We start from the raw sequence: 13,945 nt of genomic DNA on the forward strand, positions 1-13,945 counted from the left end.
CCTCCACACTCAATGATCAACACACACACACACCTCCTCCACACTCAATGATCAACACACACACACACACACACACACTCCTCCACACTCAATGATCACACACACACACACACACACACACACACACACCTCCTCCACACTCAATGATCAACACACACACACACACCTCCTCCACACTCAATGATCAACACACACACACCTCCTCCACACTCAATGATCAACACACACACCTCCTCCACACTCAATGATCAACACACACACACACCTCCTCCACACTCAATGATCAACACACACACACACACACACCTCCTCCACACTCAATGATCAACACACACACACACACACCTCTTCCACACTCAATGATCAACACACACACACACCTCCTCCACACTCAATGATCAACACACACACAGACACACCTCTTCCACACTCAATGATCAACACACACAAACACCTCCTCACACCAATGATCAACACACACACACACCTCCTCCACACTCAATGATCAACACACACACACCTCCTCCACACTCAATGATCAACACACACACACACACCTCCTCCACACTCAATGATCAACACACACACACACACCTCCTCCACACTCAATGATCAACACACACACACACACACACACACACCTCCTCCACACTCAATGATCAACACACACACACACACCTCCCCCACACTCAATGATCAACACACACACACACCTCCTCCACACTCAATGATCAACACACACACAGACACACCTCTTCCACACTCAATGATCAACACACACACACCTCCTCCACACTCAATGATCAACACACACACACACCTCCTCCACACTCAATGATCAACACACACACCTCCTCCACACTCAATGATCAACACACACACACACACCTCCTCCACACTCAATGATCAACACACACACACACTCCTCCACACTCAATGATCAACACACACACACACCTCCTCCACACTCAATGATCAACACACACACACACACCTCCTCCACACTCAATGATCAACGACACACACACACCTCCTCCACACTCAATGATCAACACACACACACCTCCTCCACACTCAATGATCAACACACACACACACACACACCTCCTCCACACTCAATGATCAACACACACACACACACACACACACACACCTCCTCCACACTCAATGATCAACACACACACACACCTCCTCCACACTCAATGATCAACACACACACACACCTCCTCCACACTCAATGATCAACGACACACACACACACCTCCTCCACACTCAATGATCACACACACACACCTCCTCCACACTCAATGATCAACACACACACACACACCTCCTCCACACTCAATGATCAACACACACACACACACCTCCACACACTCAATGATCAACACACACACACACACCTCCTCCACACTCAATGATCAACACACACAACACCTCCACACTCAATGATCAACACACACACACACACCTCCTCCACACTCAATGATCAACACACACACACACCTCCTCCACACTCAATGATCAACACACACACACACACACACACACACACACACACACACACACCTCTTTACAGATCATGGGGAGATGGACACTTGATCTTTGTCCAAATGTCCTGGTACTGGACATGACTTCCGATCAGCTATGATAAGCCTTCATCTTCACCGCTGCATTAGTATTGGATGCTGCTTTACACCCACTACTAACACCATCAGTCATATTGTCAGAGTTTGCATTATTATTATTATTATAAGTCTTATTTTTATAGTTGTTATTGTTGCGATTCTCTTTTAGTATGTTTGTTTAACAGTTATGTGGTGACAGGCGCGTCTTTTCACTTTTCTAAGCCTGAGCAGAGAAAGGATGAAAACAGGGGTCTGATGAGGGTCAGCAGCAGTGGCAGCATGCCCCCCTGCTGTGAAGCCCCTCTCGGTGGTAGTCACTGCAGTGTAGGATCCACAGCCAGTGACTCACACGTAATACAGTCAAAAGCCCAAAAAAGGAAACGCAGTGTGCTCGGACACGTTTGACTCACACTACAGAATTCAACAGTCTCAGGGGTTTCAGAGCAGACACTCACGCTGCCGTCTCTGACACACTCACCTCTGCTTTATCTGACAGACATGCAGAGCACTGTCTGCACTGAAAGAGCATTACTGACTGCAGTAAGTACACAACGTTTGGCTCAAAAACACAATACAGTCAATGTTATGGGAAACGACTTCAAATCTCACAGTATACTGTATGGTAAAATGACTCTTGGCAGGAAGCGATGGAAAAAGCTTTTAGACCCACTGCTGGCAAGAAAACCCCTGCATACTATCACTCAGTTAAAATGGCTCTAGGAACTGGTATTTTCTCCCTTATCAATGTGCACTCTTACGCCACTTGACATTTGTTAAACAACCAATAAAAGTGAAGCCAACAGCTCTGAGACATCAGATGATGGAGGTCAGGGGTCTCCAACACGTCGATTGCGAGCTGGGCAGCTTTACAGTAGCTCGCCGCTCGCTCCATTATCGATTATAGCGTACTAACGTTGCTTCTTGATTTTTCGGCCGCGGCCGGACAATAAACTTTTTTTATTTTAGAATTTTTTCTGTCACACGAATATCAAATTGGTCGGTGCCGCAGAGATCAAGGAACAGACGTGACAGCGGCACAGCGACACCACACACGGAGCAGTCTGCCTTATCCACCAACACCATTGTAGGTGGACCATTCTTGCACATTTTGTGTGTTTGGTCCAAGCTGTGTCGATTACTCTGCATTTAAACATTTTATCTGCAGACTGGTGTGCATGAGAGCTGATCCATGAGTACTAGATTTATGTTTCCTCTGTCCATGGTTTTGTGTGTTTGTTGCATTCAAGTGCTCACCTTGTGTGTACGCAGCGTCGTCAGAGCCCATGCTGAGTCGGCGCGGCTCGCTCGGCCTCTCCCTGTGAGGCGACAGCGGGTCGGAGAGGTGGAGGGGGTCGGGCTCAACAAAGTGGTGGTCGGCGGGGAGGCTGAGGAGGTTGTTGGGCTCAAAAGTTGGGGACACGACTCCAGGGGACACAGCCGGGGGCTTATTGGGGGACACTGTGATTTTAAAAGTGTACTTGGTGTTGGGCTGAGTTACCACAACACGTGGGGAGGAAGCTGTGCCTCCCCCTCCTAAAGAGGCACGGGACTTAGGTGGATGGTGGTGGATGTAGGCAGGGCCCATGCTCACTTGGCCCCCCATGTTCCTGGCCCCTGAGGGTCCCTGCATGGGAGGGTTGGCTGAGATGTAGACTGTGGGAGGGTTCCTACCACCACCACTATCGTCACTGGAGGCATTAGCAGAAATGTAAAACTTGGGCTGGGATCGAGCACCGGCAGGGGCCAAGGCCGCCTCCTCACAGGCCGCTGGGGCCGCAGCAGGGGGGCTGGCAGAGATGTAAACAGTGGGCTGGCTGCGGCTCAGACCGGGGCCTCCGATGGACAAAGGGGTGCTGGGGACCGTAGTCACCCCAGTTGAAGTGGATGAAGAGGAAGGGCAAGAGGAAGAGGCGGAGGAGGAGCGGGCCCCGCTGCTCGTCCGCAGCACGGCTGTCGTGGTCGTGGAGTTGTTTCTCTGAGGGGATTCTAGTTTAATCTCTATCTGATTCTTTCTGGGGCCGGTGGAGATGTTCTGGATGTTGTACTGACTGATGGTCGATAGGGAGGTGGGCATGACGGAGGAGGAGGAGGAAGAGCACGAGGAGACACCAGAGGAAGAGGCCTGGGTTGCAGTGGGAAGAATGCAGGGGGCCTGGGGGTTTGTGGGGGAGCTGATTGGCATGTAGACATGAGAGGTCTGGTGCTGTGAGGTATGTGAGGACGAGGCGTGCTGAGGGCCAGACCAGGTGCCCGACAGGGAGGAGGGGTGTGAGATCTGGTAGATCTGCTGCTGGGGCTGGGAGGTGGGGCTGTACTGGGCCCGGCCCCCCTGCGGCTGGTTCTGCCGGCTCGCAGCAGACTGGCTCACATAGGGCCGGATATAGATGGAGTTACCCTGTGGACTGTTGAGGCCCGACGGGGGCCCGCCGTGTATGTGCAGAGAAGTGGGGGTGTTGCGTCCTGTCTGAATATGGGGGGCTAGCGTCACGGTGATGGGATTGAAGCGTGGGGTCTGCTGGACACCCATAGTTGTTCCTTTGACACCCAGAGGGTAGAGTCCTAGGTGTTGGGGGGGCTGCGGTTTACGGGTTGGCTCCATCACACCAAACACATTGATGCTGGAGGGCACCTGCACTGGGGCTGACTGTGGCTCCTGCTGAAAGAAGTCACTGTTGGGGGCCTGTCCTGTCTGAAGGGGCCCGTCACTCAGGCTGTGGGCCAGAGTCCGACTGCCGTTCATTCTCAGGCTGTCCCGAACCGGGGCCAAATGCACATTCTGAGACTGCAGGCCCAGGTTCAACTGGGTCATATGATTACGAAGCCTAATGAAGCCGGGGTCGTCGGAGAAGCTGAGGTGTCCTTCTTCACTGTACAGGTAGCCCGGACTGATCTGGGACAAGTATTCACAGCAGGCGTCCAGGTTGTTGTTGTTCTGAAGGAAAAAGAGAGAGAATGAGCTTATATCAGTGTCATTCACACCCGTTTTTAATTAACAAAGAAGTGTGATAAAGATTGTACAGAGCGGGATATTGTTGAAAAATGTCTATTTACAATGAAATGGTTTAACTTGCTGCTTGTTACGAATGGACCAAATCTGCTGGCACCAATAAGTATCTACAATGAGCGAAAGATCATCAGGGTGGTTTTACTTTCTAGGAATCATCTTTACTGGAGTCAGATGTGTGAACTTGCCCACCTGCAGAACACACTGGGAGACAACACCCTCTGGGACTTCAGGGAACTTCTGGCGCAGGTCATGCAAAACCTGAATATCAATCTGGTGGCTTCCCTGGGCCATTCGTATGTTGCCAGGTCAGGACTGCTTGTTCTGTTAAGCGCACTGGGGCGTCAGGCGTGGCAGCAAGGTGCCTTCATCTTGAACATCTTCTAAATTGTGACAAAAAAAGATAAACATTTGATGAACTTTTCTCCACAAACAAAAAACACACCAACAATCAAATATTTCTAAATACATACTGAGGAAAACATTTTTCACAGAGTCATGCGATCTGAGGACATCTTTGTTTTGTTATTATTTCATCAAAAAGTGACAGGGACGAGGTCAATGTGGTTTATTGCAACCTCACTCTACAATACATCAATCGGACATTTGAGTTGTCAAATTAATTATGCCTGTGTGATTTCAAAACATGTTACATTAATGCTAGATAAGAATAGATGGCATATATATTTCAGAAGCCCTCCTCCTCTCAGAGCTCCTAAAAAAGGAGCAGCAGGAGGAAACTGCCTCTGACTGACTACTGAGAAAACCAGCATTTCTTACTGATCTTAATAATAATAATAATAATATTGGGAGGGATGAAACCCTCTTTAATGGTCACACATGCAGAGCACACAGCACACACAGTGACATGTGTTCTCTGCTTTTAACCCATCCTAGCACCAGGAGTCTAGCACCAGGAGTCTAGCACCAGGAGTCTAGCACCAGGAGTCTAGTACTAGGAGCAGTGGGCAGCTATTGTACAGCGCCCGGGGAGCAATGGGAGGGGGGGGGAAGGGGGATGTCCGGTGCCTTGCTCAAGGGCACCACAGCAGGGCAGGAGGTGAACTGGGACCTCTCCAAGTAGCAGTCCACACTCCATTTTTAGGTCTGGTCTGGGACTTGAACCGGCGACTTAACATCCATATTCACTTTTTAAGGACACAAGGGGGGCACAGAAGTCGGATCTGGAGCAATGATAAGCTTTGCACTGCAGCACGGAAACAGAGCTGCAGGGCTTTACACTGTGCTCCACATGTACCAGTCATTGTTAACCAATCAGAAGTGGCCCATGATAGAAGGTGATAGACAGATTGATCCAATCACCTGCCAAGTATTTTTGAAATACTTTTCCAAATGGCTTCCAATGGAGCTTTCCTAGATGGTTTGGTGAAACAAACCATCCTAGGGCTGTGCGATTATGGCAAAAATCATAATCACGATTATTTGGGTCAATAATTGATATCACGATTATTTTGACGATTATTCATTGACCATTTATTGAACTTTAAAACAAATAATATTTTACCAATAAACAAGAACAAATATGTTGGAGCGCACTTCCAAAACCATACTAAACATATATTATTAATATGATAAATAAAAATAAATTAGACCAAAATAAATGAAATCAAATATGTTGCAGTGCACTGTCACAACCTACTGAAAACTCCTTAACATATAGCCAACATTTTGGTAAAACATATTCAACATATTCCACTCAGTTAAACGTTGAAGGCTGGCCAACCGTCATGGTCCAGAAGTAACAGGAAATAAATGTTGAACTACAATTTAAGACCAAATAAAAATGTTTATGCCACCATGGCAAATGCTGGTAGGGCTGCTCATGTCATCATGTTAAAGATTGTTCGCTAGAAACAACAGCCTGTTTACATGGTCTGGTTTCAGAGATGAGCGCAGGCAGGTGACAATATTGCCACCTGTACTGAAGACCCTCAGCCACGCCCCGACACATGGGGTGACGCCGGCCAATCACAAAGCTTTGATGCGTTCAAGTGCATTATTCTGGCACAGGAAGATTATGTTACAGGACATTAACGATAAAACAGAATATTGTTGTTCTATTTTTAGACACATCTCGTGATCGACTGGTTGGGCACCCCTGGGCTAGACCATAGGTCTGTTGTGGTAGCAAAGTAGTCAGCTGAAGCCACATCTCTCTCAACTTCCCCACGGCATTTGTCATATAGCGCAGGCAGCGCAGACCTGCTGAAATAATACCGAGACGGCATCGCGTAACGCTTGTCCAACGTGTTGACAAGTTGCTTAAAGCCCTGGTTGCTAACAGTGGACATATCTTTAGCGATGTGAAATGTAATGGCAAGTACTTGCAAATAGTGGAAATAGTTTTACCCTTCTTTTTAACGAGTTGCTGCTCTTGTTCTGACATCTTCGCTCTCGCTGAACACTCACAACACATGTCACTCCCATGTGGCCGAGTGGGCTTTTAGGGAGGGGCGAAAGCGCACCCAGCAAAATAATCGTATTTTGTCAATTATGCTGTTTTCATAATCGTCGCAAGCCATAATCGTAATCGCGATTAAAATACGATTAATTGCACAGCCCTACCATCTGAGTCAGGTTAGTAATGCTCCATCACATGTTCTACATCTATTACAGGGTGAATCTTAAACTGAAGCTTGACTTTAAAGCAACCCAACGGAAGTTTCATGTAAGTTTAGTTCTTTCACTCGTAGCTCGGGCTGCCATAGCCGCGGGAAGTGCTGCAGCACCCCCTGTTGGCGAGTGGTGTACATTTGAAAAACTGAGTGACCACCTAAATAAAAATGATTAAACTGCATAAAATAGTTATGATTTTACTTAAAATAAAATTAGCTGTATACAGTAGCATATAATAGTCATAGTATATATTTGTATCAGTCAGGTGGCTTGAATTTATTTTCCAAATAAATAAAATCCAAGTCATCTAGGTCGTGGGAGAGTGACGCGACACACACACTGCAGAGTGACAACTTTCTAGAATGGCGCAAAAAAGGATTTTGGATTTTTTTCTCCAACAAACAACCCAATAAAAAGAGTGGACCACCAGCTACTCCTCAGCCCACCACCTCTACAACTAGAGTAATATGACACAGAAGAGACTGACACATCTGACTTTAATGCATGTCCATAGTAACATTTTGGACAATGTGGATGTATCTGCTCTAATGAGGGTCTTCATTAGTGCCACCCCAAGCTACATTTGGAGTTTTGTGAAGCCCCAACACAAGGTAAGACGATATGTTTCCTTTAATGCTGCTGCCGCTGTGCAGTGTTTTGCCTAGTCAATCAGTTAAAATTGAATTCATAGTTTTATTAATATTGTAAATAATATTTTCTGAACTATTTGTAATGTTATGTAGGTTTGTAAGACCCATAGTTAGCATGTGGGCATGTGCAGCTGTTGCTAAGGTCTATAATGGTTTATTAAAGTTAAGGCGAGACACCCCAGGTGAATAGGGTAATTTCTCCAGTTAATTACCTACAATAAGGCAATAGTTTATTATATTATAAGTTTTCTGAATATGCAAATGAGCCATTACCTCATTAAATATGCGCATATTTTAACACATTTCAGGAACCGAAATCTGAACTTTGGATAAAGCCAGGTTCAAAATTCTCGTTTTCATTTTGTAGTCATATTAGCATCTAAGGCTTTTACAGAAGGGATTTTGGATATCTCTTTTTATCACTCCATAAATCAGAAAATACTGTCAACAGCCCTAAAATATCAATGTTCGCCATGTTTCTAGGTATAACATCTTATATAATTCAGGCTATGAATTTGAACAAACCCTTCTGTAAAAGCCTTCATAATATTGATAGGAATATAACTGGAAGGTTTGGTGTATGTAAGTGCAACTGAAGTGGACATTTCGAACTCAGAGTAGGAGAAAAAACTCATTTTGAGAAAACGACCTTTAAAGATTGCAGTGAGGCGCTAGCTAAACCCTCCTGTTCTTTGGATGACAGCTTGCGCATCAATGCACTCTGTGAAGGTATTTCATGTTCGGGGTCATTTGTTTTTTGTATAACCTTGCTTCGTGCAAGTGACAATTGTTGTCGTCTTCTCTGTGAACGTTTTTTTCGCCGTTTTTTTGCCATTTTGAGATCTAAATTTCTAGCGGAAAGCTAACCAGGAAGTGTTTTAGCACACCACGTGATGCATCTGAACGAATCACGTTGTCAGAAGTTGACACCAGCCAATGAGATTTCGTTTCTTGGTTTAAGACCCCTTTGTGCTTTCACGATTGGTTGCTGATACAAAGGAAATGACCATATTTGGATCCGATGAGATTGTGTAGGAGAGACACAGCTTTCCAGCGATACCTCTGTTGACATGGTGCACACAGCGATCGCGGTACTTTATGTTACGTTAGAATGCTAACTTTTGGTGAATTTAGGAGAAATATACAGACGCAAATAGACAAACTATAGTAAGACAAACACTTAAATGTGTATTTTGTACGTTTTCCTTCCAAAAGCCTGAAAGAAAACATGTTATAGAATCAAAATAGCACAACATCTCAAAATTGACCAGTGCATGAAAAACGATGTTTTTGCCTGCCGTGTCTCGCCTTTAACAAACAATGTATGTGGCTCGTATCGCTGACAGCCGGGCCTGGCCCGGCACCACCTTCAACATTTTATTTTTTAAGCGGCTCCCTCCCCACTTTTGGCAGCACCCCCTGAGCAAAATTACTTCCCGCAGCTATGCGGGCTGCGGGGGTACTAGAGACGGGAGCACATTGATGCGACCTTCCCAGCCGGAGATATGGCTGCATTTTACAATAAACTTCCATTGGGTCGCTTAAAAACAAATATCACAAATCGAATCGCTGTCAGAAAAATCGCAATTAGATTATTTCCCCAAATCGTGCAGCCCTCGAAAACCCCAACCTGGGTTTAGTGTTACACTGACCAATCTATTTAGACCAGAAACAGTAAATAATATTAGTCTCATAATCATCCCAAAAACCTAAATAGACAATTACTGGAGAGTGTTATATAGTCACCAAGTGCTGTTGGGAAGGTTATTTAAGATAGCTGAGAAGACATTATTTAAAGGTGGGGTAGGTAAGTTTGAGAAACCGGCTCGAGATACACTTATATTCCATGGAATGCTCTTAACATCCGGATAGCAATGAATATCTGAAGTGCTTTGACAAAAAATCCATTAAAAAATGTCATCTGTGGAAGCCGTGGTAATGCTGTAAACTGTGAACATTTATGGCTGAATTTAGCTGAAAATGCAGAAAAAGCTGAATATGTTATTAGCTGAATGGTAGCTGCTTTTAGCTAAAAAAAATGCAGAAAAAGCTTAATATTTAAAAGAAAACGTTTAAAAAAAGGTATTTATACCTTTTTTAAAACGTTTTCTTTTAAATATTAAGCTTTTTTTATTAAGCTTGTTTATAAACAACAACATGTATAGCCTTGATGTCCTGAAATAGCTGAATAATGTAATAGTTGAATGGGTTTCTGCAGCTGAAAGTAGGCTGAAGGAGTTAAATATCAGATGTAAGTAGTAGTGAATGAATGTGTATTAAGATGAGAAAAGAAAGTAAAAAGGCTTGGGAAAGCAGCAGAATATTTTGACTGCAAACTTTTAGACTAAAACCATACGTCACCAATAATGTATACAATATGTGGAACCTGTTGAAGTCAGTATGAAGTCTCCATCAGACAGAAAAGAATAGGCTGAGACAGTCTGTTAAAGTCCAGTCTGTCAGTGTTTGTTTCTGTGCTGAGCACCTACTCATAACACCTGTGTGAGCCCAGAGATCAAAGCTTTCAATCTGCCCAGCAACACCATGGTTACCAGCTGCAGCACTGGGTGTCATTAAGAATGCATTGAGGATCATATCTGACAATTTTGCCACCTGTTCAAAACTATGGCTCCTATCAAAAGATGAGCAGACCGTGAGCATCAGGGAACCCCAATGAACTGAAATATGTTTTTTTGGGGGGTTTTGTGTGTCTAACATGTGGAGATGGGAGCAGTTTGTCTAAAGTGTACTTCTCTCTGCTCTGAAGAAAGATCCAGAACAATTTAACATGGGAATCAATTGGGAGCTAGCTGGACTTTTTCTCTCTTCATGCCCTCAAGAGGCATTTTGTTTAATATTTTTTCTTATTTTCCAACCTAGGAGAGGTTTTCCTACGTTTTTCAGGAAAGATTATAATCCGTAACGGAGACCGAGATCTACGGCCCCAGAGATCACCTCCGTTACATACACTTTATGTTATATTCCATGGAATGCACTTAACATCCCGATAGCAATGAATATATTAAATGCTTTGACAATAAATACATACAAATATGTCATCTGTGGAAGCCGTGGTACTGTGAAAAGCACGACCAATCATCTGAGCCGGCCCGGCTAAAGTAACTGTATGGCCTACCTGCCTGTCAGCCTTCCATCTGTGCACAAACTTATCTCGTGCCCTCATTGGTCATGTGTGCGTTCGTGTGTGTTGGAGGAGGGGCTCTGTGAGGAAGGAGCGGATTCTTTCCAGCTGTGTATTTTCTAATTCTAGCGCACTTCAACTGGTTTCTCCAAAATAGGGGAAACACTGGTTCTTGAACCTTTCCTTTCAGAAGTGTATTCAAGTGTCTGTACATTTAAGCCTTTTCCTAATGGCCTAATCATTCCCTTTCTATGATGCATTTACTTTGTTGTCCAGTGGCTTCTTCCATACTGCATGGATCTCAATGGAGTAGAACAGGTTGTGCTTTGTGCAGTATGTCACAATGTTTTGAATGGCACATCTGAACCTCCCACAGGAAGATGTTTCCAAAGAGTGTGGTTAAAACAAAAGTGTGGGATAACACTGCACTTAAACCTTCAAGTTGTCTTGACTTTTCCACGTCATGTATGTCTGTATTTCTAGTCCCTTTAGTATAGCAGGCTAAATGTTTATGAAGTGAGCTTCATACCAGTGAGTGTGTACCAGATGGAATCCCTGATCTAATGAGTGAATGAGACAAAACTGCAAGGCATGCCAAGCCTTGCCCGTCATAAGGAAGTGGCACAGTGGCTACTAGTAAAATAGTGTGGTTGCCTTGGCCAGATACCAGGTTAGCATATATCTCATGCATAGCATGTGGATCCGTTAGCCAACATGCCAGTTTATTAGAACTGATGTTACTTGTGATGTTATTTTAATTAGACATCTGTTAGATAATAGCCTCTCAGCTAGATTAAAAAATAACCTATCCAACAGCATTTTGGTGACTATATAACACTCTCCAGTACTTCTGTTACATTTTTTGAATGATTATGAGACTGAGATTATTTACTTGATGTTGGAACTAAATAGATTGATTCTACAACCTGGGTTTAATGACCAGTGTTAACTACCACACTGGATTTCTACACACTTGTCGACCGGTTTCAGCGGTGCAGATTGCCTGGTGGAAAAAGCAGTCCCACAGAGGTAGAGAGACTGTATCTCATGCCATTCCTTCATTTTCTGTGAACCACTTGTATACAGTTGTTAAAGAATGCAGTTTGATTCATAGTTAAGTTAATTTACATTTCATTCTCATTAATGACTGAGGAACCTTAGGCCATTGACTCCTTGCCCCCTTGAGTGAACAATCGCACAGGCTTGCATGGAAACTTTACAAAGGAAAGGCTAATCTTAACAGAAGAGCTTTTCAAGTCATCACAAAAGCTGTGACCGTCTGAATCAAACAGATTTCCTACCACATTAATGTCACGAGTCTAACTAAGATAAACTAGGATGAATAGTAACTGTGTCGTAAATAGAAACATGAAACCGATTGTCTTAAAACATTCTGAAACTTAAAAAGGTCAGGCAGAGCAGAAATTGTTATCAGGTTATGTGAACAATTCTCCACGTTACTTAGATGAGTACATTTGGGACAAAAACATTTTCCTTTAACAATAACACATTTGCTAGGGTTGCACATGAAGCAGTTGTTTTGTTCAGGGTCTATAGAACAGGAACAAGCCACTCTACGCAGAACCCAATTTGCACTCAATTGTGCCATGAAGCCATGATCTCAGCTCATCAGCTGTTAGTCAGCTAAGGCCCCTTTTCCACCAAACCGGTTCCAGTGCCGGTTCTGAGCTACAGCCTGATTAAGCTCTGGTTCTTCCTGTTTCCACCGCAGCGGAGCCGCCTCTAAACACCGAAAACCGGTTCTTAGCTGACCCCACTCGGCTGCCCGGCAAGAACCAATACTTCACGCTTACGTCGGGGGATGGGATTAACCTGATCAACAACAACAAAATGAAGCAAATTCTGTTCAGCAACACACACAACTACGAACCAGGATGGATGCCAGTCAATGCAAGCAGCAGTGGATCGCTGAAGAGACAAATGACCTCCTCTGGCTTTGGTCAACCCAAGAGGTACAGAGGAAGTTGGACGGCACATTGCGGTCTGAAAGATATTTTCCAGCGGGAGTTGGCCCCGCTGGATACCACCGGCCTCTGGAGCAAACAAGCAACAAGCTAAAAAAACTCAAGAAAGACTACCAGGATCATTGTTGTTGTTGTGGAACTTTTTTCCTCTGTAAAAATCAGAAATATCAGTTAAAAGAAGCTGCATGGCTACTTGTGTCTGTCTTTGGGCGGCAATCGGAAAGAGGATAGAGCTGTAAGTAGATTAAGTTGCTGGGCGCTTTCTGCAGCTTGCGTGGCTGTGTGTGAATGTGTGAATGTGTGCTTTCTTGGGATCAGACACTACTCTTCTCCAACCACCCTCCCTCCTCATTTGTTATCCTCCCCTCTTCCTCCCAGCACAGGATCTCTGCTGGCAGTGAAATGCTGAGCTCACCAGGCAGCTTCTAAAAGAAAAACTGTGTGTGTTTCATCATAGATCCTGACAGCTGCAGTCACCCCCCCACCACAGCAGAAAGTTCGATCCTAAGGCCTGATCAGGGTAAAGGCTGAGGAGAGGCTGCTGGCTGAGAATAGCAGTGGGTCAAGACCCCTCGATCGGCTGTGCAATAAAGATCAAATCAAAAGATTCCTTCCTCTGATCCTTATTGAGACAAATATTGTATAGTTTTACTTCTTCAAATGTCTACTTTTTAAATGAAACTGTATGACAAAGGAATACTAATCTGTAGTTCAACTACTCAGCCCTAAACATATATATGTCATCATATCATTGTTTTAAAACATAGTAAATCTATAGCAGTAAAGCTACATTCTTATCCCTAACAATTCATGTTAGAGAAAAGAGGGTTTCTTTACAGACTCTTTGATAACATAATTTGAGACATCAAATAAAGACAATGTCATTACAGGCTTTGTGA

At 44.4% G+C, this 13,945-nt stretch overlaps 1 protein-coding gene across 1 annotated transcript in view; it reads right to left on the reverse strand.

Annotated features, from left to right (window-relative positions):
* Nucleotides 1-2,882: 2,882 nt before the first annotated feature.
* tab2 (TGF-beta activated kinase 1 (MAP3K7) binding protein 2) overlaps nucleotides 2,883-13,945 on the reverse strand; it is a gene marked incomplete at its 3' end in the record, with an annotated part of 36,031 nt that continues 24,968 nt past the window's right edge. The window contains 2 exon segments of the mRNA XM_034204566.1: nucleotides 2,883-4,560; nucleotides 4,825-5,015. Of these exon segments, the coding sequence (XP_034060457.1) occupies nucleotides 2,883-4,560; nucleotides 4,825-4,926 (1,780 nt within the window).

The sequence above is a fragment of the Gymnodraco acuticeps genome, unplaced genomic scaffold (genome assembly GCF_902827175.1).
Source record: "Gymnodraco acuticeps unplaced genomic scaffold, fGymAcu1.1, whole genome shotgun sequence".
Taxonomy (NCBI): Eukaryota; Metazoa; Chordata; class Actinopteri; order Perciformes; family Bathydraconidae; genus Gymnodraco; species Gymnodraco acuticeps.